Source organism: Vicia villosa, unplaced genomic scaffold (genome assembly GCF_029867415.1).
Source record: "Vicia villosa cultivar HV-30 ecotype Madison, WI unplaced genomic scaffold, Vvil1.0 ctg.000041F_1_1_1, whole genome shotgun sequence".
NCBI lineage: Eukaryota > Viridiplantae > Streptophyta > Magnoliopsida > Fabales > Fabaceae > Vicia > Vicia villosa.
Genome location: NW_026704972.1, coordinates 1,023,105 through 1,049,932, shown reverse-complemented (window position 1 = coordinate 1,049,932; position 26,828 = coordinate 1,023,105). Strand labels below are relative to the sequence as shown.

At 33.9% G+C, this 26,828-nt stretch overlaps 1 protein-coding gene across 1 annotated transcript; it reads left to right on the top strand.

Moving 5' to 3' along the window:
* Positions 1–21,429: 21,429 nt before the first annotated feature.
* LOC131622720 (serine carboxypeptidase-like 27) lies at positions 21,430–24,264 on the top strand. Its single transcript, XM_058893754.1, has 8 exons — positions 21,430–22,239; positions 22,327–22,422; positions 22,600–22,692; positions 22,790–22,875; positions 22,961–23,221; positions 23,324–23,451; positions 23,538–23,633; positions 23,748–24,264. The coding sequence occupies exons 1-8, from the start codon at positions 21,876–21,878 to the stop codon at positions 23,998–24,000; spliced, it is 1,377 nt and encodes a 458-aa protein (XP_058749737.1). The 5' UTR covers positions 21,430–21,875; the 3' UTR covers positions 24,001–24,264.
* Positions 24,265–26,828: the final 2,564 nt, after the last annotated feature.

The window sequence follows — 26,828 nt, the reverse complement described above, 5'->3', positions numbered from 1 at the left end:
TGCATCAATCGTGATTTCCCAACGATTGATGAAAATCCAACTCCTGATCTTCAAGATGCACCCTCTCCTGTTTTTTATAAGATCCCCCCCCCTCTCTCTCTCTCTCTCCAAAATGTAATGTATCTCCCAAAATCTAAGTTTAAAAGCAATTTATGCATAACAGAAAAGGCAGATTGCGCTAAGCATAAGCAGAGCTCGCATAGAGCAAATGCATGACAAAAAAGAAACTTAAACCGCCATAAACTGCACTAAGCACAAAAAATGGCGCTTAGCGTGCTACCATCTACTTCAGCACCTCTAAGCGTGCTTTAAGGGTGCTAAGCGCAGTAGGCTAAGCACATAATTTAGGGTTTAGTCCCATATGCAAAATTTTGCCTTTTTTCCAACAATGCATGTTGAAGCTATTTCTTTGCCTTCTGATGACCAAAGATCCTCCAATGTACACAAACCTACAAAATGAAGTATAAAAGATCAAATGAAACAGAATCTTCTTGACATGATCAAGAGTTGTATAACTTTTGTTCAGAACTTAAAGTCTAGATACTAGAACTTGAAACCTTGAGAACTTGGTTTCAGTATCTTCATTTTCCATCATTCTGAACAATTTATACTTTTAGACCAAAAGATCAGCCTTTGCCAATTTCACCTGCAGATTTCCTTCATAGGTAGTACACAAAGATTCCAAAATAGTTTTTGCAATATACCTGTCAATTATCTTAAGGTACTGAGAGTGATGTAGAACATCTACCAAAATGCTACACACTCTGTGATGTTTTATGTAGATCTTCTTTTGAGCAGGTGTGAGACTTTTTCTATCAGCAACATTTCCTACTCCATCAATTAGAATATCAATGCCATCTTCATGAATGTCCCATAACTTATCATCAATTCTTATGATGTGAGTGTACATCTTAATTTTCCACCATTCAAACTCTATAAAATCTCCTTTATATGTGGGGGGTTTAGTAGTATAGTTGTTATTCTCAGAAGCACTATAATCATAGTTCACAGCATTGTTACTAACATTAACACCAGAGTTATCACCAACATACATGTTTTTCTCTTAAGATCTTTTTATGTACCATTGTTAAGTGTTTAGAGCACTTACCTTGCTCTGATGCCAATTAAAGGAAAGAAAAACATAAGAAGGCAGGTTGAATTATGTTAGCTTTTTCTTTCTTATGTAAAAATCTCTTATCATATTATGAACTCAAAATCTAAAATTTGATACCGAGGCAAGTGTTTGCACCAGATAAAAATAGGTTTAGAGATAGAGAAAGAAATGAAGAGAGAGATAAGCAAGTTTATACTAGTTCCTACCATAATACGAGACTAGTCCATTCCCCTTGCACTTCCAATGGATTTCACTATAATCACAACTGATTACAAATGCTCAAGCATACAAGCAAGAAACTTATAATGCTCAAAAATACAAGTAAGAGAATACTAATGTTTAAGCACTCAAGCAAGAGACTTCCACTGCTTAAACACACAAGTAAGAGACTTATAATCCTCAAGCATACAAGCAAGAGATTTCTGATGCTCGAGTATACAAGCAAGAGATTCTAACAATCTACCTTAATCAAATAAAAGATTGTTTGAATATTATATTTGATATACAAGCAGAGGTGTAAACAAAATACAACTCAAAAAGACTCTTAAGACTTATGAATTTGTAAGATATACAAATGATAAGAAATTCTAAGTTAAATTGTGTTTTTGATTTAATAGAGTAAGAACTCTTCTGATTGTCAAGAATTGGTTATTTTTCTTCAAATCTTCGATTATTTATATAGAGAAAAAAAAGAGTCCTTGAAGAAAATATCTTGCACAAGTGAGTCTTGGAGAAGCTTGATCATAGATGTTTGAATGGTTATTGATATGGCTGATGTCGTTGAGAAGACATTTGGATTCCCTTTGCTTCAAGAGGAATTATCTATCACCTTCTAGTTGTTTGTGCAGATTTTTGTTTGCATTTGTGGCTTCAACAATCGATTATTTGAGGTCAATAATAGATACGCCTACTCGATTATGGAATTCATATCACTCATGGACTGTTTCTAAATTCAAACCATAATCTGACTTATAAATAGAGAGCTTCTCTATCATTTTATTTCATCCAGAAAACGAGCTTTGATATTACTTTTTTACTTTCTCATATATTTTTTTTTAAATCTATCATTTTCTCACATATATTTTGCCATTAGTTCTTAGAGATTATTCTTGAGTATAAGTGAAGATCATTGTTCTGGGTAAGGGCTTAATTGTAATTTATCAATAATGTATTATCTCTTAAATAAATATTCTTCTATAAAAAGTTGTTTGATTGCGAGTTAAATCAGTAAAAGCTCTTGTTTGGTTGGGTGGATTGTCTTAGGAAGACTTCGGTTGATTCATGAGTTTCGCCAAGAAGAAAGGCTCTCTTTTGGTTCATGAGTATATGCGAAACCTTGTTTTGCAGGTAATAGGTTTTTTGTTTTGATGATGACAATTGTGAAGGAATGTAAAGACAACCTCAACATGACAACTGTGAAGAATTGTAAAGATGACAACTATGAAGAACTGTAAAGATCAAATCAAATTGTTGTCAACCATGAGGAACAAAATAAGATATTCACCATGATAAAGATGCAAGATGATGTCAAGTTAAACACTCATCATAATAAAGATGCAACCATTGTGAAAGTCAACCAATGCACTTAAGCAACTAAATATGCAAGCCATAGGTTTGATAAAGGGTTGATAAAAGTTTAGAAAAAGCTTCAAAAATCAACAAAGGTTGTTCATACAAAGGAAAACAAACAGACTACATCAAAATCCTCAAGAGATCTCGAGCAAAGTGTCAACATAATTAATACATCAGACACATGCTTAGGGAAGTTATCCCAATTTAATAAGTGAGTGAAACTTTTGTAAATGCATAAGTCTTTCTTTATAAAAGTAGCTGGCTATAAGCGCACACACACAAAAAAACTAAAAACCTTTTTAAATGTCCTTGGAAAACAAATGAATTGAGAAAGATATATAGAAGTTGCATAGAAATAAATGGGAACATTAAAAAAGCCAAATATATATATATTGACTAGATCTAATCGATTATGCCAATCAATTAGATTGGCGTGTTTTTGAATATTAAGGTTGTTTGAATATACCAAAACGATTAGCAACAACTATATATCAATTCTTACCTATTTTGGAATTCATAGTCGTTACCTTTAAATGACTTAATCGATTGGTCCAATCGATTAGTAACGGTCAAAATTGATTTAATGAGGTTTCCTCGTTTGGAGGATCTGAAGCTTATAAACAAAGGTCTCATTTCTCATTTCATTTCATCAATAATTCGATTTGTGTATTGACACACACACACACACTCTATCTCTAGTTTTTATTTTCACCTTCTCTTACTAGTTCTTATAGCCAAATGCTTTTGTGAGGAAAGATTTTTGTGAGCAAGGTGTCCTTGTAATTCTGGATGGGTAGCAATGTATAATTTCTTCAAGAATGTTGTTTATGCATCTTGGATGAACACAATCCCTTTAGGGATAAAAATATGTGGTTGGAAGCTAAACCCATTAAAAGCTTTGGTTGAAGATTGTGTGATTAGCTCCTGATATTTAGTTAGGTTGAAGAATATTAATATGGTTGAACATCCCTTAAGGCTATTATAAAGCCTAGTTCATTCAAAGGATTAAGTTCTTCAATATTGATGATCTTACCATTAGGTTCGTGGTTATCCCGTATAAAACCATTGGTTATATGATCAACATGTTAAAATCACAAGAGGTTATTGGTTATCCTGTTAAACCAAATTGAGCGCAAATATTTTGCAAAGAGAAGTCTCACCGCTTTAATCTACCGTTGGTAAGAAAGCTTAGCCACTTCAGTCTCAACATTTCAATGGAGAAGACGCAAATGATCATATCTTCTGTCTTGTATTATCATGGTTGTAGGACAACCACCATTTCCTTGTGTAAGTGGGTTCGTTAGCTTCACCTACTAAAAGCTCTCAATTACTTAATAGAAACTCTCAAGATCAATTCTTGGGGAGAGGAGTAGGTCCTTTAGATTTGACCAAACCCATATAATTCTCGGTGTTTTTCTTCTTCCCTTAAACTCTTTAATTTCCACACTTTATTTTAATATCTATTTTCCGCTGCTTAGATAAAAATATTTTTCAAATTACTTAGATTTAGAAAAATGTTTTTCAAACTATGATTTTAATCCTAAAAAGTTTTCAAAGTTTTGAAAACCATGTTTTTTTTCCTAACCACACAATTCAGCCCCCCTCTTTGGTTTGAAGTCTCAAGTTCAACAATATCAACCATCAAAATCTCCATAACGGTTCTTAAGCTCATCCCAATTAAAAGCTCTATCACTCCGAGATTAGCCTGTGTAAAATCTCATCTTGGTTCCTAAGTTCAGCCAGGTGTAAAATCTCAGTCGGTTTGAGATTAGTCTTGTAAAATCTCAACTCGATTCAAAGTCACCCTGTGTAAAACCCTTGTTCAGTTGGAGGATAGCAAATTGAAAATTCCATATCGGTTCAGAGGATAGCCAATGTAAAACTCCATATAGGTTTAGAAGATAGCCAACTTAAAACTCCATATGAATTCAAACGATAGCGAGTGTAAAACTCAATCTTGGTTCGAGATATGCCAGTGGAACATCTCTGTTTGGTTTATAGGACAACCACTATAAACTTTGTTCATTATTTGGTTGGAAGTTAACCTTTAAACTTTATTTATATGTATAAGGAAGTTCGTGGGCACATCCTTCTAAAAGCTCTCAAGTTTATTGGATACTCTCAAGAATAGTTCTCGGGGACATTAGTAGGCCATTTTATGCCTAACCTATATAAATCTCTACTCTCTCTCTCTCTCTCTCTCTCTCTCTCTCTCTCTCTCTCTCTCTCTCTCTCTCTCTCTCTCTCCCCCTTATCTCTTTACTTTATTGTATTTCCGCTGCATATTTACTTGTTTGTTTTTATAAAATGTTTTCAAATTATGATTTTCCAAATGATTTAGTTTTAAACCAATATTTTTCAAACCTCCCACAATTCACCCCTATTGTATTCTAAGTCACATGTCTAACATGCTCTTGCGTTGTTAAACCTGTACTTTAGCAACCACCCATATCTCTCGTAATGTTCCTGACAAATGAAGTTGAGGGGGTCAAATACTTGATGATCATTGCAGGAATCTTCAAAAGCTCTATGATTATTTTACAAAATTTATATATACCTTATAAAAAGGTAGAAAATGAGATGTATGGAACTATGTGCTTGCGGGTTAAATCAGGAAGTGACCAAAGCTCATAAATAAGCAAGTTATGCTTGACCTTAATAACATCATGGTTTTTATGTTGAAAACACCTAAATATATAACATCCTTTAAAGTTACCTTGATGAGAACAAAGAATGAATACAAGCAAGTGCTAAAGCTAATTCAAGTGGTGAAAGATGTACACGATGGTTGATCAAGTTATTCCTCTAAATCAATCTGAAAAACTAGGGTTTTACTATCACTAATAATATCCAATGATGATGGCATCTGACTTAAAGATATCTCAAGCCTTATCTCCAAGAATATTCAAGTGAAGTGCTTATGTGATTGGTTATCTGACAAAGGACTTGAAGCTTCAGGGTGTATGAGAGAGAGGAAGTGTGAAGGCTCGTTTGATCATGTCTAATTGAGTGACCAGTTTTTTTGTAAAATAAAGGGGTGATTTTGTAAAGTAGTATGGCTAAATGACACACACACTAAAACTATTTTTTAAGCCTTTATTAATCAAATAAAATCACCTAAAAAGTCTTTGGAGCATAGCTAGATGATTTAGGAATTGTGAGATTGATTAGGGCAAGTTTTTCAATTGGATAATCGATTAGACGAAATGCCAAATCAATTCGATAAGGGATAAAGAAGTATATAATAAGTGATGACATTGTCTTCTTTATTGGTAACATATATCTATCAAAACATTCCAAATTGGGCAACAATAATCGATTTTTTGTGGTACCTAATCGATTAAACTTAGGACCTAATCGATTAGGTGAGTTAATTTTGCCCATGAATTATTTCTTATTTTAAACCATCATTTAGCCTATAAATAGAGGCATTCTCCTTCATTTCTTATCATTCACAAAACGTGAAATATCTTACATTCCTCTCTCTCAATCTCTCTCTAAATTTTTTTATTCTCTCACATACTATTAGTCATAACGATTTGAGAAATGTTTTTGAGATTAATGAGGAAGTTGTTCTTGAATGAGTATTATTGCAAATTCACAAAGAGTTATTTTTCCTCTCGAGTAAATAATTCTTCCATAGGAAGAAATTGTTTAAGTTTGAGCTAAACAAGCTCTTTTTGAGGGATTAATGTTAGTCTCTATTTGGTCCATGTGTTCTGCCACTTAAGAAAAATCCTTCCTTTCAGGTTCGTGAAGAATAACTAGTAAACAATTATCACATCGGTTCTTGAGCTCAGCCCGATATAAAAGCTCAATAGGTTCAAGAATAGCCTGGTATAAAATATCGGTTTGGTTAGTGGTCAGCTTGGTATAAAACGTTGGTTCGACTCAGATGATATGCAATTCAAAACTCAATACTGGTTAGAGATAAGTCCGTGCGAAATTTGTGTTTGGCTTAGAGACTTACCGCTTGAAGCTCTGTTCGCTGTTTGGCTTGAAGACTAACTGCTTCAATCCATTGTTTGTTGTGTTGGTTGGAAGTAAATTTGAAACTTCATTTTCCTTGTATAAGAGGGTTCATGGGTTTTACCTTCTAAAAATTCTCAAGCATTATTGGATACTCTCAAAATCAATTTTGAGGGAGAGGAGTATGTCACTTCTTTAATACTAAACCTCTATAAATCTCTGGTGTTATATCTCTCCCCTTAACCTTTTACTTTCCACTTATTTTCTTTACATTGATTTTCCACTGCATATTCAAACATTATTTAGAAAATATTTTTAAAGTGTGATTTAGAAAATAACTTTATTTTAAACCAATATTTTTCAAACTCCCAAAATTCACTTCCCCCTCTTGTGTGGGGAGTCACATGTTCAACAAGATGGAGTGGTGAAAACACGCATTGTGTTTAATGTTTACATCCTTCATGAAAACACATAAGTATCCATAGGAATACATTATGTTCTTGAATTTTTTGGGAACATGTTGCATTTCCTTCAAATGCATTATGTTTTCACGCTGTTGAGAGGACACATTGATTCTTCTAGGGGTGAACTGCATCTCATTTTTCTATTTCAACAAAAACTATCAAAATTAAAATAAACAAATAAAATAAAAAAATAATGAGTTACCCATTCCCGCGGTATAAAAAAAATCACCGTACCATAGCACTCACCCGTGTGGGCACCAATACTCATATTCGTACTCATACCCTATAGGTACCTCAATACTCATACTTGTACCCTTTTGCTTGCGTTTGTAGTAAAATTAAATCAATTAATTACAAAATATCATATAATTTTAAGTTTTTTTAATAAGGATACCCTACGAAGTTTCCAGTAGTCATAGTTAGATCCATCCAAAATGGGTGGTCTATTTCTAAGTCCTCCATCATTGTCCATAGTACCAGAACTTACTGTCCCTAGATCTCACCCAGAAATAGACAGGCAGGGTGCCTGCTCTGATGCTAGTTGAAAATTATAGTAACAGACAATCGATGTCGTATCGGATGTTATGAAATCCACTACTGAATAGATTATTACGTTTAGCAGTAAGTAAATAAAAACAACAAAGAACATATTAAATTGTTTACCCAGTTCGGTGTAGAACAACACCTACTTTGGGGGCTTCCAATCCAGGGAGGAAATCCACTATAAGCAGTGTTAATTAAGAGATAAACTACCAGTTTACACTCCTCACTTAAGACCTACCCAATAAATTTCAATCTAGTGCTAGACCTGAGTTCCCACTCACTCCCCCTCAATCACAACAGTGATATCAAATAGATAAATATAAAAGCAAAATGAAGACACACTTCAAACAAACCTTGATCTTACTTAAAAGCTTCAATCAAGAGACACAACACTCTTGCTTAAAAGCTTAAAGTGATACAACAAATTACAACTCAAACACCCTATTCCACTCAATTATCAAAGTGATAATTGCTTGGATTACAAGAAAACACTAAGGCACAAACACACGTGAAAACTCAGTTCACAAAACACATAATTATTCACTTCAAAATCTCTGCCTCTGTAAGTAGGATTAGCAATCTTCTTATAGGCAGATCCTGGGACTTGGGCATAAAGTATATAAATTAGGGTTAACCAAGTTAATCTAATTTCCACAGTTTCAGGGTGCTACAGTATAGGCCATAGGCGTGGTCTTTTATTGATATACAATCAGCACTAAATAGATAGTTTCCTAAAATATAGCCTGAGATAAATAAGGAAACATAACAGAAAATACAACAACTCATTTTGTCCAGATAATGATGTCACAACATTCATCATGACATCCAGTAAAACTCTGTATTAGCTAAGCACACAAATCCTGCAGTACACTACACAAGCATGTCATGAAATCAGTCAAGACATCTAAACAAAAACCTTTGTTTTACCATAAAATGCATCCAATCACAAACATCTACAATGTTTATTAATGACATTATGATATATTCCAAAAGCGAGGAAGAACATGCGAAACATCTTAGAATTGTATTGGAATTGTTGAAAGAGAAGAAGCTTTATGCTAAACTGTCGAAGTGCGAGTTCTGGTTAAGTGAGGTGAGTTTTCTTGGTCATGTGATTTCCAAGAATGCTATTACGGTTGATCCGACGAAAGTAGAAGCAATATTTCTATGGGAAGCGCCGAAGTCAGTTTCCGAAATTCGTAGTTTCCTTGGTCTTACAGGTTACTACAGAAAGTTCATAGAAGAATTTTCGAAGTTAGCATTACCGTTAACTAAGTTGACAAGAAAGGGTCAAGCATTTATTTGGGATTCAGAATGTGAACGAGGATTTCAAGAGTTGAAGAGAAGGTTGACTAGTGCTCCTATTTTGATTTTGCCGAATCCGACAAAATCTTTTGTGGTTTATTGTGATGCTTCACTAATGGGATTAGGTGGTGTATTAATGCAGAATCAACAGGTAGTGACTTATGCGTCGAGGCAGCTCAAAGTGCATGAAAGGAATTATCCGACTCGTGATTTATAGTTGGCAGCAATGGTCTTTGTATTGAAGTTATGGAGACATTATTGGTATGGTTCGAGGTTTGAAGTGTTTAATGATCACAAGAGTCTGAAGTATCTCTTTAATCAGAAAGAGCTTAATATGAGGCAGAGAAGATGGTTAGAATTTATTAAAGATTATGATTTTGGACTGAATTACCATCCGGGTAAAGCGAATGTTGTTTCTGATGCGTTGAGTACGAAGTCTTTACATATGTCTATGCTAATGGTGCGGGAATTAGTTTTGATCGAACAATTTCGAGATTTGAGTTTGGTATGTGAAGGTACTTCTAATAGTGTTAAATTGAGTATGCTGAAGCTGACAAGTGGTATTCTTGATGAGTTTAGAGAGGGTCAGAAAACTGATGTTGAGTTGGTTGATAGATTGACTTTAATTAACCAAGGCAAAGGAGGTGATTTCAGAATTGATGAGAATGGTATAATGAGGTTTGGTGATCGGGTTTGTGTTCCTAATATTGCCGAACTTCGGAAAAATATTCTTGAAGAAGGACACCGGAGCGGGTTGAGTATTCATCCTGGTGCTACCAAGATGTATCATGATTTGAAGAAGTTGTTTTGGTGGCCTGGAATAAAGAAAGAGAATGTTGAATTTGTTTACTCTTGTTTAACTTGCTAGAAGTCGAAGATTGAACATCAGAAGCCGTATGGAGCTATGCAACCGTTGTTTATTCCAGAATAGAAGTGGGACAATGTATCCATGGATTTTGTTTCCGGTTTGCCGAGAGTGAATCTATTTGGGTTATTGTGGACATATTGACGAAATCTACTCACTTCATACCGATGAGAATGGATTATCCTATGAAGAAGTTAGCTCAATTGTATATTGAGAAGATAGTGAGTCTACATGGTATTCCTTCGAGTATCGTGTAAGATAGAGACCCGAGGTTTACATCGGGATTCTGGGAAGGTTTGTAGAAAGCATTGGGTATTAAGTTAAAACCGAGTTCTGCTTATCACCCGCATACTGATGGTCAAACAGAGAGGACGATTCAATCGTTGGAAGATTTGTTGCGTGCTTGTGTGTTGGAGAAAGACGGTGCTTAGGATAGTTATCTACCTTTGATTGAATTTACCTACAACAATAGTTTTCATTCAAGTATTGGTATGGCTCCGTTTGAAGCTTTGTATGGTAGGAGATGTAGGACACCGTTATGCTGGTATGAATCTGGGGAGAGTGCGGTAATTGGACCATAGATTATTCAAGAGACTAGAAATGATTAAGATGATTCAGGAGAAGATGGGAGCTTCTCAGAGTCGTCAGAAGAGCTATCATGATAAGAGGCGGAGAACACTTGAGTTTCAAGAGGGAGATCACGTGTTTCTGAGAGTGACTCCTATGATCGGTGTTGGTTGAGCGCTGAAGTCAAAGAAGTTGACGTCGCATTTTATTGGTCCATTTTAGATTATGGAAAGAGTAGGAGAAGTGGCTTATCATATTGCTTTACCACCGACGCTTGCGAATTTGCATGATGTATTTCACGTGTCATAGGTGAGGAAATACATTGCGGATCCGTCTTATGTGATCCAAGTGGATGATATGCAGGTGAAGGATAATTTGACAGTTGAGACCTTGCCTATGAGAATCGAAGATCGAAAGTTGAAGCAGTTACGTGGTAAAGAAATAGTTTAGTCCGAGTAGCTTAGGGAGGAGCATCAGGTGGGAATGTTACTTGGGAGCTGGAGAGTCAGATGAAGGACTCTTATCCTGAATTTTTCGCTTGAGGTATGTTTTCGAGGATGAAAACTCTTTTAGTGGGGGAGAGTTGTAACATCCCATAATTTCATGAATTAATCTAATTGGAAATTAAATTAATTATTTGGAATTAGTTAATTAACTGGACTTTGGGAGATAGTGAAAAAAATGCTAAATGGGCCTTATGTTGTGTTTAGTAAGAAGAGGGTGCTAAGTGAGTGGGGCTTACTAATTGTTTAACTATTTTTCATAAAATCGAGAATATTGTGAAAAAGAGAAAATAGAAGCAAAAGAGCAAAAATTGAAGAAAGGAGAAGAACGTGAAAGAGCTGAAGAGCATAGGAAGGGGAAGAACCAAATCGAACTCTAAGGTAAGGGGAGTCTCTTCCGATTAATCTCTCTTATGTATTCATGGGTAATAGGATTGATTAGTGTGTTGTTTGATTCAATTAGAATATGTTAGGTTTTGGATTGTTCAGTTTTGATAAATTGCATAACCTTGTATGATTTTGGTGAAATCGAATGATGATGATGATGAGGCATGTTATTAATTGATGTTTAAAACATGTTAGAATTGTGTTGTAACATATAATTTGGTGCTGCTTGTATGTGGTGTTCGGTTGGGGATGAAATTGGTTGAATTGGAAATGCTTAATTGCTGTCAAAAGTGGATTTTCGGGTTGCAGGTACAAAGTAACCGGTTACTTGAGGTGTGGTAACCGGTTCCCACTGTTGGTTTTGGTGTTGTTGTTGCAGTTTGGGAGGCAGTAACCGGTTACTGGGATTGAGGTAACCGGTTACCGCTGTTACAAATGGGATTTTGGTCTGTCCGTCAGACAGTAACCGGTTACTTGGATTGAGGTAACCGGTTACCACTAAACGTTTTTGAAAAAGATAGTTACTGCAATGTGTAGTAACCAGTTACTCCAATTTAGGTAACCGGTTACCACTGAAGCTTTTTGAAAATATTTTAATTTCCTAAAATCCATATCTTTTGATCCGTGTGTCCGATTTATGTGCCGTTTTGAGCATTGCGAAGCTAATTAAGTACTTTATGTGGTAATTTGGTGAGATGAGCAGTGGCCCAATTTTATTTTAAATCTCGATTTAATTAAGTGGATGAAATGTAACATTGTATGCATATATTCTTGAATGTGACAATGTGTTGATGTGGTGATTGAATTGTTGTGATTATTATCATGATTGAATGATATGTTTGATATAAAAATGTGTGATATGATTGGAATGATGCTAAGACATGTGCATACTTTATCGGTGATGATAATGGTGAATTTTGGTGAGACGATGCAGTGCATCGGATTGGTGATGTTATAAGTATGTTATATGTGTTCATTCATTCATAAATCATTTTGCTGATGGATCCTGGTGATGTTTGGATCAATGGTGGGCATAATTCCCATTGTGTGGAATTTGTGCTGGTAGGGTTGTATCTCGCTGACATTTAGATCAGTCAGATGGGTTAATCCCATGATGTTTGGTACCACATGCATAGAGTCAGTACATTCATATGCATATTGATATGACATGATTGAATGAGTTTCAATGTTATATTTGGTGATGTATTCATTGGTATGACTGCTGAATGATTGTCTGAAAATCTGAATATATTATGATCGGGAGAATGATATGCTTATGACATTTTATTGCTTATGATCGCATAATATTTATTAATTGTGGATGAGACTCACCCTTACATGTTGATACTTTTCAGATTGAGGAGTAGCTGCTTTAGTGCTCGGTGAGGATAGCTCGTAGAGTTTATCCAGTTATTTTGGGTCGTGTCGGTCATGCTCTGGTCTTGTAACACTGGGAACGATAGTTTTAGAATTTAATCATTATACTCTATTTTATTGGTTTTGGATTATGTTTTCATTGGTTTGAATCGGTGATGTTATACTATTCCGTTGTGATAAACATGAGATTGTTTTTTTGATGAATCGTTCCTAATAAAGCGTGACAAATGACTTATGTTTGGTTTTAAAAATTTAATTGTACCCCTGTTTTCATATTTTACTCTGATTATTTTAATAATTGTCGCGCGGGTTTAGAAGGGTGTTACATGGCTCGCCTCAAACTGACTTGGCGGATGGAAGTTATGAATTTTCAAACCTCAAAAAGACAGTGGAACGGTAAAACTGAAATATCAGAAACAATTAATTCCCGCCACTTTCCTTAATGAATTGACATCCGGGCCAAACACGAAAGACGTAGATAGTACCGAAACAGTCACTGTAACGCGAAAACTGAGAGCGTATGACCTTCCAGTAGGGAGTTGCGAATTTTGCACTTGCACCGTAAGAACGAACTTTCCATTTGAACTGTCTCGAAACATCGGAAACTCTGGATGTAAAGCACACCGGAATGCGAGAATACTTGCTATAACAGGGATTTGATTGGTCCCTGATGAGAGAACTTGAGAAAATATGCGGACCGTACTGCACCTCAAAACTTGAATTCTTGATTCACTGTATCAACTTGACAGAATAGTCACTTCTGCTATATCTTTTTGAAGAATGGAACCTTAATCCTGTGATCAGATAGCCGATGACATGTATGTATGCATATGATATGATGAAAAGTCTAAGTCAATTAAAAAAAAGGTAGGAGGACAAATTTTGGGGTGTAACACCTGTATAATAATATTAATGTTATAAGAGAATGATACTCTTGAATTACAATTACAAATCGATCAAATTCATTTGGTAGTTACACAAGCACAACTCTTACTTAAATATTTCGCTCTCTCAACACTAAATTAATTCTAAGGGCCGAGTATGAAAATGTTTCTATGAAGAGAGTGAGTAAGATAAAAGAGTGATATATGAGATTTTGGGTAAGAGCCACTCCCTAATTAATTAGTCGTAACATTGCTCATTCTCCATCAAATCACAGTCAGTCGGAATGATGCTCTTCTAGTTCCTAAGATCAATTATTCATAAAAAGTCTAACATTGCATAACGTAAGATGGACATTTCATAGAAAACATTAGATTGTATTCTCTCCGTCCCACAATGAGTGACCCATTTAGAATAATATGATGTCCCAAAATGAGTGACCCATTTCAATTTCCAATAGACTTTTTCCAATTTTACCCTCTAATTAATAAAAAGTTCATCATTCTCAATACATGATAAGGGTACTATAGTAAAAACAATATTCTCTCTTACTTTTTTACACTTTTTTTAATCCGTGTGAAATGGTGTGATGTATCACTCATTGTGAGTGGGAGTAAAAATTAGAAAAAACAAGATTGTCAAATTGTATGAGGTAGGATCTTCTTATATTTGTCTTTTTCATACACCTGTCAAAAGCAAGAGGTAACATAATGTTTTTTATATCCTTGGTTTCATCAAGGCCTTGTTCAGTTTGTACTGTTGAGCAACCTCTTTTTGGATAGATTTCTGCAAATTAAACTAGGCAAAATTACTAGAAAATGCTATATAGTTTATGTCAATATTAGAAAAATATCATTCACAATTATGTTGGGTATTTATTATGATATTTTTTATTTGGGAATTTTTTACCTACGAGGTCACATTTTTTAAAGTTTATTTCTTAAATGTTACTATATTTTAAAACTTAATTCTCAATTTGTCACACTTTTATTTTTTAAAATTAAAATATTATGGGTTAATTACTGAATTAGAGGATAATGTCTTCCGTTCATTATTTTAATTATTATTTTTTTTTTGTTTATCTGCTTTATTTTCTGCGAATTTTAGCAAAATTTATGCAGAACATACATTAATTTTAAAATTTTCAATCAATACTATAAGTGAAATTTCCTATTGAAAATTGTTGTACGACGTAATTTTATGGTTTAATGCTTTTTGATTTTGTATGTTAACATCAAAATTCATTTTAATCTATTAACTTAAAAAATGTCTATATTTATTTTTCAATTCTTTAAAAGAATAAGGATAAAAAAAAAAGAAAAGAAATAAGCTATAAGACATAAGCTAAAACGCTATTTGAAATAGCGTCTGGAAAATAAACTATAAGTTAGTAAAATAAGCTATAAGCTCGTGATGAAAAGATCGTTACCAAACGGGTCTAAAGTATCATATGAGCTTATAAGACATAAGACATAAGCTATAAGCTCGAAAACATGTCTTACCAAACAGAACCATAGTAGTGATTGACGTTAGACTTGGTAGAGGGAATTACAGTTCGATCCTCCGTAATTGCGATTGGAAGAGGGCTGAAACCACTTGATGTCAGAACTAACCCCGAAGTGGACTAAACCGGTAGTGATAAACTCTGATGTCAGAACTGACTCCGAAGTGGACTAAATCGGTGGTGATAAACTCTCATAGGAAGTTGAAGCAGAAACATGTTGATCATCAAAAAAAAAAAAAAAAGATAAAGAGAAAGCCAGATTGAAGAACTACTAGTATGCAGAAGCTTTTTCTTGTGGTCCAGATGGCTGGCTACCGCTAGTTTTCAATTCTATGTTTCCTCCATTAAAGCAAAAGAGAACAACAACTTTGAATCTTGTTATGGTGAAGAACCCAACCAAAAACACTATTTACAACTATTCACTAGTTAATTAGTAACCTTATTCAATTTTACTATTCATGCTTGTCATTTTCTCTGCAATGGTTGTCATAAAGTTTTAATACTATGTCTACAATCTTTTCAAACATAAAAATAAAACCCTCCCAACACAGTGGCCTACCAGGTTGAAAATAATAGTCAAAAGTCCTACCAAACAAATTTGAAAAATGTGTGTGATATCTTCTCTGAAGAAATCATGTAACATTAAATACTACGAATATTCTTAAAATTTTCCTTTTATTTTGGACCATTAATCAATGATCACTAAAAACCTCATCATTTACGTTTTAGCATGCCATGCCCTATGAATTACAAATTTATACTCAATTTCCCACCGGTTTGCATGGATCTATATAACATACCGTTTTGATGAGGAAAACAACCTAACGAGTAGATACTACTACTATTTTGTTCTTTTGTACGTATGAAAGAATCAACTATTTTTCAAAAATATGACTTCGAAAAGATTCTTCAGCAGATTCAAATTCGGATATATGAGTTGAGATGGATTTTTGTCAGAGTTGTTTTCTACTAATTTGACGTTTTTGAATAAACACACATTCAATCTCTATTTCATTCCCAATCTTTTTAGCATTAGCCTTATCATTTACAAATTCAGATTCTATATATTTTTTCAAATACCTAATCAAACTTTTTACTAGTTCTATAGCCACATCAATACACATGTTTTTTTTTTTGTTGCAAACTTTTGTTAATTTCATTAATAGCAATTAACAATTCAAACCAAATATTCACAGCTACTAAAAATTCAAAGTTTACAATTGCATGAGTTGCTAAAAATTCGACTTCACTCTTAATTTTGGGATCATTATCTTGTTTTTGCTAGTTAAGGTAGTATTTCACTCTTAATTTTGGGATCAATAATATAAAAAAATTTAATATCATTGTTTTAATTTTAATGCCTCAATTAAACTCTTTAGTTGCTAAAATTATAGATATTAATTGATTTTATTTTAGGGGAATTAATTGATTTTATTCTACTCTATATTTTATTTATGAGAAATTACATTCTTTTATTAATTTCGACTTTGTAGCGCCCTTATAATTTTGTTAACCATTATTTTATTTTTTTAAAATTCCAGCAAGTATTTTTATAATAGAAAATTCTCTTTTAATATATATATATATATATATATATATATATATATATATATATGGGTAAGGAAAAAAAATTTAGCGTCCCTAAAATTATGGGGCCCTGAGCTCCTGCCACGCGAGCCCGTACTCAGCGCCACCTCTGCCTTATTTATTTAGAAAAGTGTTTAATGAATATATTTTTATATGTGACCGAACACACTTAATTACACATAAAAATGATTATTAATATAATTGAGATGATTAAATTAATTTACATTAAAAAAGTAATTATTTTATATTGTTGAGTTAGTTAAAATTTTAATTGTGAATTTAATTAACTATTTTTATTTTTTAGGCCAATTAATCATATTTTGTACGTGGTTAATTCAATTGAATGAATAATTTATTAAATTTACATGGAAAATATTATTAATTTTTTTTGTTAAAATAACTACAATCTTAATAATAAATTAAGTTAATTATTTGTTAAGTTAAATTAATCACATTATTATATATATTAGTCATGTAAGTATGAAAAAGAGATCGTCCATTTAGTTTTTTTTTTTTTATTTTAAAAAATTGTGGAATAAGATTTCGTGAACCAACACATCAGGTATGCTAATGAAGTTGATTACCAACAGGTTTAAGGAAGTTCTCTTGGTGTAAAGGTGGGGAGAAGGCGTTAGACTAGGATTGACAGGTTTCTGTTATCTGAAGGTTTTGTTGGTTTGATAGATGTTGTGAGCCAGAAAATTTGTCCAAAAGATATTTCAGATCATAGTCCGGTATGGCTAAATTGTAATTCTCTTAACTGGGGTCCAAAATCTTTTAGGTCTTTGAATTGTTAGTTGGAACATCCGCGCTTCGTGGATTTCGTTAATAAAGAGTGGAAACTGATCGAAGTCAAAAGGTCATCCTCTTTCATCATAAAAGAAAAATTTAGAATAATCAAAGAGAGGTTAAGATGGTGGAACAAAAAGGTTTTCAGATGGATGGACTTGAAGATAGTGAATGCATTGGATGAAATCAATTCTTGTGATGAACTCATGTGCTCAGACTCGGCAGTGGTGGATATGTTGGCTGGAAAACGAAAGGAAACTTCGACTTCATTTTGGAGAAATTTACACCTCATGGAGAGCATGTTGAAGCAAAAATTTAGGATGACTTGGTTGAAAGAAGGGGATTTCAACACCATTTTTGTTCACACTTCTTTGAAGGCTAGAATGAGGAGAAACTCACTAGTGGGAGTCAATTTCTTAATAGGCAGAATATAAAGTGTGGCAGGTGTAAAGGAAGAGATGAACAATTTCTTCAAAGCAAAGTTTAAAGAGTCGACTTTGGTTCGTCCTCTATTGGAATGTATTTTGTTTAATCAATTAACATTGGCAGAGGTGTTTTAATTAGAAGAAGCTGGGAGGGATTGTGATGGAGACAAGTGCCCCGAACTGGATGGTTTCAATTTCAACTTTATTAGAAAATGCTGGAGTTCCTTTTCAATGGATATCTATAATCTCATTAAGGAGTTCCATAAGAAAGCTAATCTACCTAAGGCAATATATGCTTCCCTTATAGCACTTATTTCTAAAGTAGATAACCCACAATTGCTTGGAGAATACAAGCCCATAAGTTTGGTGGGTAGCTTGTACAAAATCATGGCAAAGATACTGGCAAACATGTTGAAGAAGATAGGTAAATCGGACAGACAAATCCAAGACGATATTGTGGTTCTGAATGAGATCATGGACATTGCAAGTAGAGAAAGGAGGAATTGCTTAATGTTGAAAGTAAATTTTGAGAAGGCCTATGACAATGTAAATTAGGGATTCCTTAAGTATGTTCTAAGGAGATGTGGCTTTGATGATAAGTGGCTGTAATGTATAGATGCTTTCATTTGCCACTATCCGTTTTAGTTAACGGGATTCCCATAAAAGATTTTGCATCACAGAAAGGTCTTAGACAGAGAGATCCTCTATCCCCATTCTTATTCTTTTTAGTTGCCAAAGGACTCGCGAAGATGATTTCAAAAGCGGTGGAGTGTTGGGCATTCAAAGGTTTTAAAGTGAAGGGTGATTTTGTATTCTAATATTTACAATTTGCAAATGATACGGTAATAATTGGGGAAGATTTTGGGAGTAACTTATGGTGCATAAAAGCTTTATTGTGGAGTTTTGAATTAGTTTCAGGTCTGTACATCAATCCGTCCAAGAGTAGCTTGATTGGACTACATGTTGAAGAGTCTTTTTGCAGGCAACCTCCACATTCCTTTGGTGCCAACAAGGTAATATCCCATTTAATGTTTTGGGCATTCCAGTTGGATGTAATCATAGACACCAACATGTATGGAACACTATTGTGAATAAAGTGACAAGTACATTGTCATAGTGGAAAATTCGTTTCTTATCTATTGGTAGTATAATCACTCTTATCAACTATGTGCTCAATGCAATCCCCATATACTTCTTATCTTTCTACAAAATACCAAAGTTCGTATTGAAGAAATTGATTAGAATATGAAGGGATTTTTTGTGGTATGAAGGGAAGGATAGGGGGGATTTCGTTGATGATTTAGGAGGAAGTATGTAAAACTAAGAATTGTGGGGGCTCGGGCATTAGGTGTCTCAAGGAATTGTAGGGGGCTTCCATCTTGGATCACTTCTTGACTATACTTGGAAGCACATATATTCCAACCGTGCTTGTGCCGACGAATGCTTGGAGATTTTTGGACATTTTTTGGGTCTTTACTCATCTTAAGGATGGTAGTTTTGTGTGAAACTTCCTCTTGAACATTGTTATTCCTCTGACTGGTGTTGTGTAAGTTGTCTTCAATTTAAGCCAACCTTTCCACTAAGGCTTGAGAGTTATACTATTGAACCATCTGTTACACGCTGTTCGATAGTTCATTGGCTCCTTGTAGGCCAAGATGAGTCTGTAAGAGCAGAAAAATGGGGATCGCTTCTTCTCCAAACATTGTTCGATGGTGGTATAGGCCGGAATGAAAATTCTCCTAGGTAGAACAAGGACATAGATATGAGGAACAAAGGAAGTCGAGACACCCATTGATTTGACCTTGGTTGGATAAAATTATGCGACAGAGGAACAAAATAAGGAGTTATTAAGACTTGATCTTCTGTCCCTTAAGGAGGAGGAAGAGGATTCCTAGCCAATTCCGTGACTGCAATAGCTTGTCGTTCGACGGTAGAACAAGTAGCTTTGGAAGCTGCCAATGTTTGACGAGTCAGACAGAAAAAGTTAGACGTTTAATTTGATGGGCTTGATTAAGAGATGGAGATCCACACTTTGATCAAACGTGACATGTATTTCTATAGGAAGCAATTGTGTTGAATCAAGAAATGTTAGATCGTGGTAATTGTAGGAATCAGAAGTCGATTCCCATAGACGACACAAATGTTCCACTCTAGAACTTGTTGATGATTAGACAGGGTGAATTCACTGTTGCGGTGGATCAAGGATTCTGATGCGGTGGAGAGGAGACAAACCTACAAGACTAGCACTCCAACACTCAAGTCACAAAGAGAGTGAGAAATGGAGTTTGAATGAGAAAGGATTTGAATACCTGAGAAATGGCACGATCTCCTATTTAAATAGGATAATTGGTTACCAATTAAACGAGTGTGAGAGAGCGTGAGGTGCAGTCAATCGTCAGATCGATCTGGACGGCTAAAATATGATTCGTGGGAGAGTTTACCTGCTTGGTGAAAAAAAACGAGTCCTCGTGTTCTACACTGAACGTCGCCTTTCACCACCATTGGACTTCTGAACTTTTTGGACCATGTGGGCGATCCAAAGCAGTATACATGAAAAATTAATTTGAATGAAAAAATTGATACAACTACTCCGATTTGATTTATAAGCAAAAAAGACAATTTTCACGCTTATTAAGAAAGATAGTTAAGTGTATTTATTTTTTTTTTGATTTCATGTTGGAGAAATAACACAATTGCGCATGTACCCTTAACTACATTGCTAACCCATAACAATAGTAAGTAATTAATGTAAGGATAGTTTTGGAAGAGATATATTTTTTAAATTATGAAAGTTTCATAATTTAATTTGAGATAAAAAGGTGGGGATTTTGTTTCAATTTTGAAATTTTTGTACTTCCTCTAAAATGTGTTAGTAAAAAACAAGACAACCCCGCGACCCAAGCAAACTCTCTGGTTTGTTGGTTTGACAGGTGAATTAAATGTGTCATATCGATTTTAACCGGATCAATTGTATATTTGGTCTTTTGAACTTTTTATTCTGCCATATCTTTTATTTACGGTCTAATCGATCCGATTGACCAAATATGTCCGAATTTTAAAAAACTGTCCTCATAACAAAAGTCAATCAACCGAAAGACATGATCTCAAAATAGATTGTAAAATAAAATGCATTTATTTTTTTTAACAAAGGTAAATAAATTCCATATAATCACTATACCCACAATAAATAATTCATAATATCTGCAAATTAATCTTACACAATATAAGTTCAGATAAGTGGTGATCAATTAGAGTCATCCCCTTTCATTATCATAGAAATATGTCATCTCACATTAATTTATGATTGAGCTTATATCAATTAAATAAATAAATTATATAACTAGAAATCTAATTAGTTAGACCAAAAAAAAAAATCTAATTAGTTAGACCAAAAAAAATATCTAATTAGTTAAAGAGATGCTTGTGTAACTTTCATACATGAATTGTAAATAAAAATTAGTAACATTAAAAGTGTTACAACAATTGCATAAACTAGCATTGACCTTGACGATGACACAATCACAATTCAAAACCTCAATAATGATGTTTCTAACATTATTATACACTCCAAAAATTGAAAAAAAATCCATCTTAGCCACAACAAAGACGGAAATTTTGAGAAATCCCATGTGCTCCACCCAACTATCAAGATAACATACAATGCATAACATGCAACAATGAGTCTACAAACAGCAAAGAAAATTCAAACCATTCATTATTGATTTCTAAGACCAAATGCATGGTTGTTGCTACTTTGGTAACAACTCATTATTACAAACATTATTTTTGTACTTGTTCTTGTTTATATATACCATACTTTTATGTCTCTTCTTTCCTCACTCTCTCTCTCTCTTACCCCTCTTAACCCTCTTACTTTCTTTCACCTGGCATTTGTTTAGATTAGATTGAAGTTTAGATCTTTTAGTTTTATGTGAAAAAAGCTCTATTGGGATGTGTGTTCCTAGATTTGGTCTTTGATTCCATTGGTTCTCTCATTTTTGGTTTGATTGATTGATAGAATAATGGGTTGTTTTTATTATGCCATATTCTTTGTTTTGTTTCTATCCATTGAAAATTCTTTGGCTTCTTCTATTGAAGATCAGAAGAGAGATAAGATAGGTTGGTTACCAGGGCAACCAGGGAATGTTGGATTTGAACAGTATTCAGGTTATGTGACTGTGAATGAACAGAATGGAAGAGCACTGTTTTACTGGTTGACTGAAGCACCACTGAGCCGTGGACCCAATTCAAGGCCACTGGTTTTGTGGCTTAATGGTGGTCCTGGTTGTTCTTCTATTGCTTATGGTGCTTCTGAGGAGATTGGCCCTTTTCATATTAAGTCTGATGGCAAATCACTTTACTTGAATCCTTATGCTTGGAACAAATGTAAGTCAAATTTTCGAGATTCAACCCTTGTCGTTTCGATTCGCTTTTCCCAATATTTATGCCTATTTCTTAATTTGTATGTTGCAGTGGCAAATATACTGTTTCTTGATTCTCCCGCCGGTGTTGGTTTTTCTTATTGTAATAAAACAGCAGATCTGTACACATTTGGTGACAAGAAAACAGGTAATTTAGTTTGTAATTACGTAGCACCGACACTGACATAGACATTGGAATCGACATATAGACGCTAATAAAATTTGAGATAATGCAACAATTGAATATGACTATGTGTATAAGTGTCGTGTCTGTGATGTATAAGTTTGTAATGATTTGGGATCTGGTTTTGTTTTGACTTTGCAGCTGAGGATGCATATATTTTTCTTGTAAATTGGTTTGAAAGATTTCCTCAGTATAAACATAGAGATTTCTACATTGCTGGAGAAAGTTATGCAGGTGAATCTATGTTTGATAATTGATTCCTCGGTTTTCGACTTTGGTGCGTTGTACCATGAAGAATTATTCAATTTGTTAAAAGTTATATGATTTTCAGGTCATTATGTTCCTCAATTGGCTCAACTTGTTTACCAGAGAAATAAGGGAATCAATAATCCAGTTATGAATTTTAAGGGAATTATGGTAAGATTGTTAGGATCTCATGTTTCGGTTTAAGAAGAAAACTTTATAGTAAATGCTTAACACAATTCTATGATTGTTGGCACAGGTTGGAAATGGTGTTACTGACGATTATCATGATTATATCGGAACATTTGAGTACTGGTGGACACATGGTTTGATTTCCGATTCCACATATAAAATTCTAAGAGTTGCATGTGACTTTGGATCGTCTCAGCATCCATCCGTGCAATGTATGCAGGCTCTTAGACTCGCAGTTGCTGAGCAAGGAAACATTGATCCATATAGCATTTATACACCGCCTTGTAACAATACGGCGTCGCTTAAACGCAGCTTGAAGGGTCGTTATGTAAGCCTCTATACGCTATCAACCCATTGAATTGGTTTATCTATTGCGAATGCATACATTCAAATTGTGCTTAATTCATTTTGATCTTCTAAAACGAAACAGCCATGGATGTCAAGAGCATATGATCCGTGTACTGAAAGGTATTCTGATTTGTATTTCAATCGTCCAGATGTTCAGAAGGCACTTCATGCCAATGTAACAGGGATTCCATATATATGGAAAACTTGCAGGTATATGCTTTTTAACATGTTCTATCGAGGTCTATGATTCTATCAAAATTTCGATTTTAAAATGTTATGATTTTGTTTCTTAACAGTGATATTGTTGGGAATTATTGGACTGATTCGCCGTTGTCTATGCTTCCTATATATCATGAACTTATCAATGCTAGTCTACGGATATGGGTATTCAGGTACCGAACATGTATATTTGTGGTTCAAAGTTTAAAATCAAATCGTTTACAAATGAAACCGTATTCTGTAATCTAGAATTAGAACTCTTCTTAACTCTCGTATTTTGGCTGCAGTGGAGACACTGATTCTGTAGTTCCACTAACCGCCACTCGATATTCTATTGACGCATTGAAGCTTCCAACCATCGTCAATTGGTATCCTTGGTATGACAGCGGCAAGGTTAGTGGATGGAGCCAAGTTTATAAAGGGCTCACATTCGTGACAGTAAGAGGCGCTGGACACGAGGTTCCTCTTCATAAACCACGCCAAGCGTTTATTCTTTTTAGATCATTCTTGGAGAACAAGTACATGCCATCATCAAGTTAAACAGATGCATTTGTTCTTCACTTCAAGTATAGAACCGAAAAAAGTACCTTACATTCTTAAGAATAACTTCAATATTCATATCATATATACGGAACAGCAGGCTGAGACAGAATAAGGAATGCATTCCTCATGAGTTCCATCTTGAATCTCTGCCTGGAAATTAAAGTTGATAAATGTACCAATAGCAATAGGTGCTCTTCTGTTTTTATTTGTTAATGAAACTGTGATTATTTTTATCAAAGTGTTATTCTTTATATAGTTCAATTGCTTTATGTCTTTCTCTCTATGAGAGATTAATATGATATTAGTAGAAATCTATGAACTCTTCTTCTCCTACAAAATCATTCAATTTCTCAAAATCGTTATTGACATAAAACTCAGATCCATCAATCACATTGCGTATTGGCAAATAAATAACGTGATTTATTTTAGTCTTTGAGAAAAAACTGCGGAATGTCCAACAATTCGTGCCAAAATTTATAGTGTACACTATTTTATAGTGAAGATTTATTCTACTCATTGATTCGTATTCATATTTGAATTTCTTTGCAAATTCTTCTTCAATCAACACCATGCCACAACAAAATGTCCATGCTTCAGCTCACATCTCTAATGGTGATATTGGTTCAGTTTACTATGTTCCCCCAAGCGAAGGTCCAAAGCAGTGTTTTAAAAACCGGACCGGCCGGTCGGACCGGAAACCGACCAGGTAACCGGTCTGATTCAATAGCTAGATCAGGAATGTCATTGAACCGGTGTGAACCGGTCAAAACCGGTGTAAACTGCTAAAGCCGGGAAAATCAACGGTTTTTAAAAACCGGTGATTTTTTTTTTTATTTTAAAAACTTAAAACAACATCGTTTTGACTATTTTAATTAAAAATTAAAATAAAAAATAAAATAAAAAAATTGTTGCAGATGCGGTTGCTTTTGATATTGACGGAGATCCCATCATTAAGATTAAATTAGTAGACAATGAAATTATTTTCTTATAAATTATTCAATTAGATTATGTTGCGATTCAACTTTTGTTTGCAATTATATTTTATAATTATGTACTATTTTATTGTGTGTGATACTTAAGTGTAAAATTTGAACTTAAATTATGAATTTGTGAATTTTTTTATAATATGATATTTTCAAAAAATTTAAGTGCTAGTTATATTTTGTAGAGACTGAATCATCCGGTTCGACATATTTTATACCTATATAATTTTGTTATAACGACTGGTCTATTCAACCGAGTTATCCGATTTAACCCGGTTTAGTCATGCAGTTCGACCAGTGACCAAATTGTTCGACCAATAAACCAGTGATCCAGTACTCTCACCGGTTTGATGTTCGGTCCGATTTTTAAAACACTGGTCCAAAGTCTCTTAGTATTACACCACCTCATTGAATGGTTTCAATTATCTTTCTTAGTCTCGCTCAATGCAACGAGCTCTTGGCGCCAAAAACACATTAGCTTTCATTGATGGATCCATTATTGTCCCTGATCTCGGTAATCTCAAAGAGGTGCATGGGAACAATGTAACTATCTTGTTCATTCATGGTTTTTGAACTATGTTAATGCACCAATAGCTCAAACAATTGTGTTCTTGGAAAATGTTCTTTGAAATGTTTTGCCAAAGCTGATCAAATATGTGTCTCAAATCTTCTTTGCCAAAGCCTTTGCCTTCAATGAATAAGATCTATTATATGGTTATTCAAGAAGAAAGTAATAATGTAGCTTTACTTTCTAAAACTAATAACAATTTTGTTCTTGGAGAGTCAAATTCACTCATCAATGCTTATGGTTTAAGGAAATCGCAAGATCGCGCTAGATGATTTGCATCATTTAATGGCTCTGACAACCTTAAGAAATACAATAGAATATGCATATATTGTAATAGACCAATACCATATGTATTTGTTACATAAAACATGTTTTTCATCTTAATTTTGGTATAAAAAACAAGTATCTGCTAATGTATCTAGTGCTGTTAATGGTGATGCACAGCAAAAGGTTAACAATGGAGAAAAAAGTTCATCTGGTAACCAAGTTGGTATAACTTAAGATCAATACACTTGATTGATTAACTTGTTACAATAAACAAATTTGATGTCTCATGCACATGTATATGATCCCACTCCTAGTTCAAATTACATTTCCACATCATCCACTCAATTTGATAAGCAATCAAATGAGGTCTCAATAAAACAAGTGTGTCAATAATATCATGTTCAATTAACACCAAAGCTTATTTTTGGATTATTGATTTAGATGTATGCTTATTTTTGCATTAGTTTAGTTCATATTACAAGATTAGGTTTGTCAATGTATGTCTTCCTAATGGTTCTATTGTTGTACATGAATATGCTGGCACCGTTAATTTTTCACCTCATCTCTCTTTAATAAATGTACTATATACTCTTGATTTCTCTTTAAATGTCATGTCACTATCTAAGTTGTGTAGCTCTCTTAATTGTGTTTTTCAGTTTATCAATTATTGATATCCATTTAACAATCTCTCACGTCTTGCGCCAGATCAACTAGTGACGGTTCTAACCGTCACTCATATATAAATGTGGCTGTGATCACATTGAGGCATGATTCATTCACACACTTGAAAGTTTTACATCTCTTTACTTACTTGAACATTGAAGTGGTAATTTTGTATCAACCATATAATACATCAATAATCTTGTTCATATACTCCATCAACCATATAATACATCAATAATCTTGTTTCTATACTTCACAATAAAATAACATTGTTGAACGTAAGCACATTCATATAATTGAAACATTGTTTACTTTTTTTTATCCATGCTAATTTAAAACATATT

What these genes read in the sequence shown, in the direction of transcription:
- LOC131622720 (XM_058893754.1), top strand. Translation starts at nt 21,876, where the DNA reads ATGGGTTGTTTTTATTATGCCATATTCTTTGTTTTGTTTCTATCCATT. An exon ending in TGAATTTTAAGGGAATTATG is followed by an intron (nt 22,876 to 22,960) that starts GTAAGATTGTTA and finishes TTGTTGGCACAG; the next exon opens with GTTGGAAATGGTGTTACTGA. An exon ending in CTACGGATATGGGTATTCAG is followed by an intron (nt 23,634 to 23,747) that starts GTACCGAACATG and finishes TTTTGGCTGCAG; the next exon opens with TGGAGACACTGATTCTGTAG.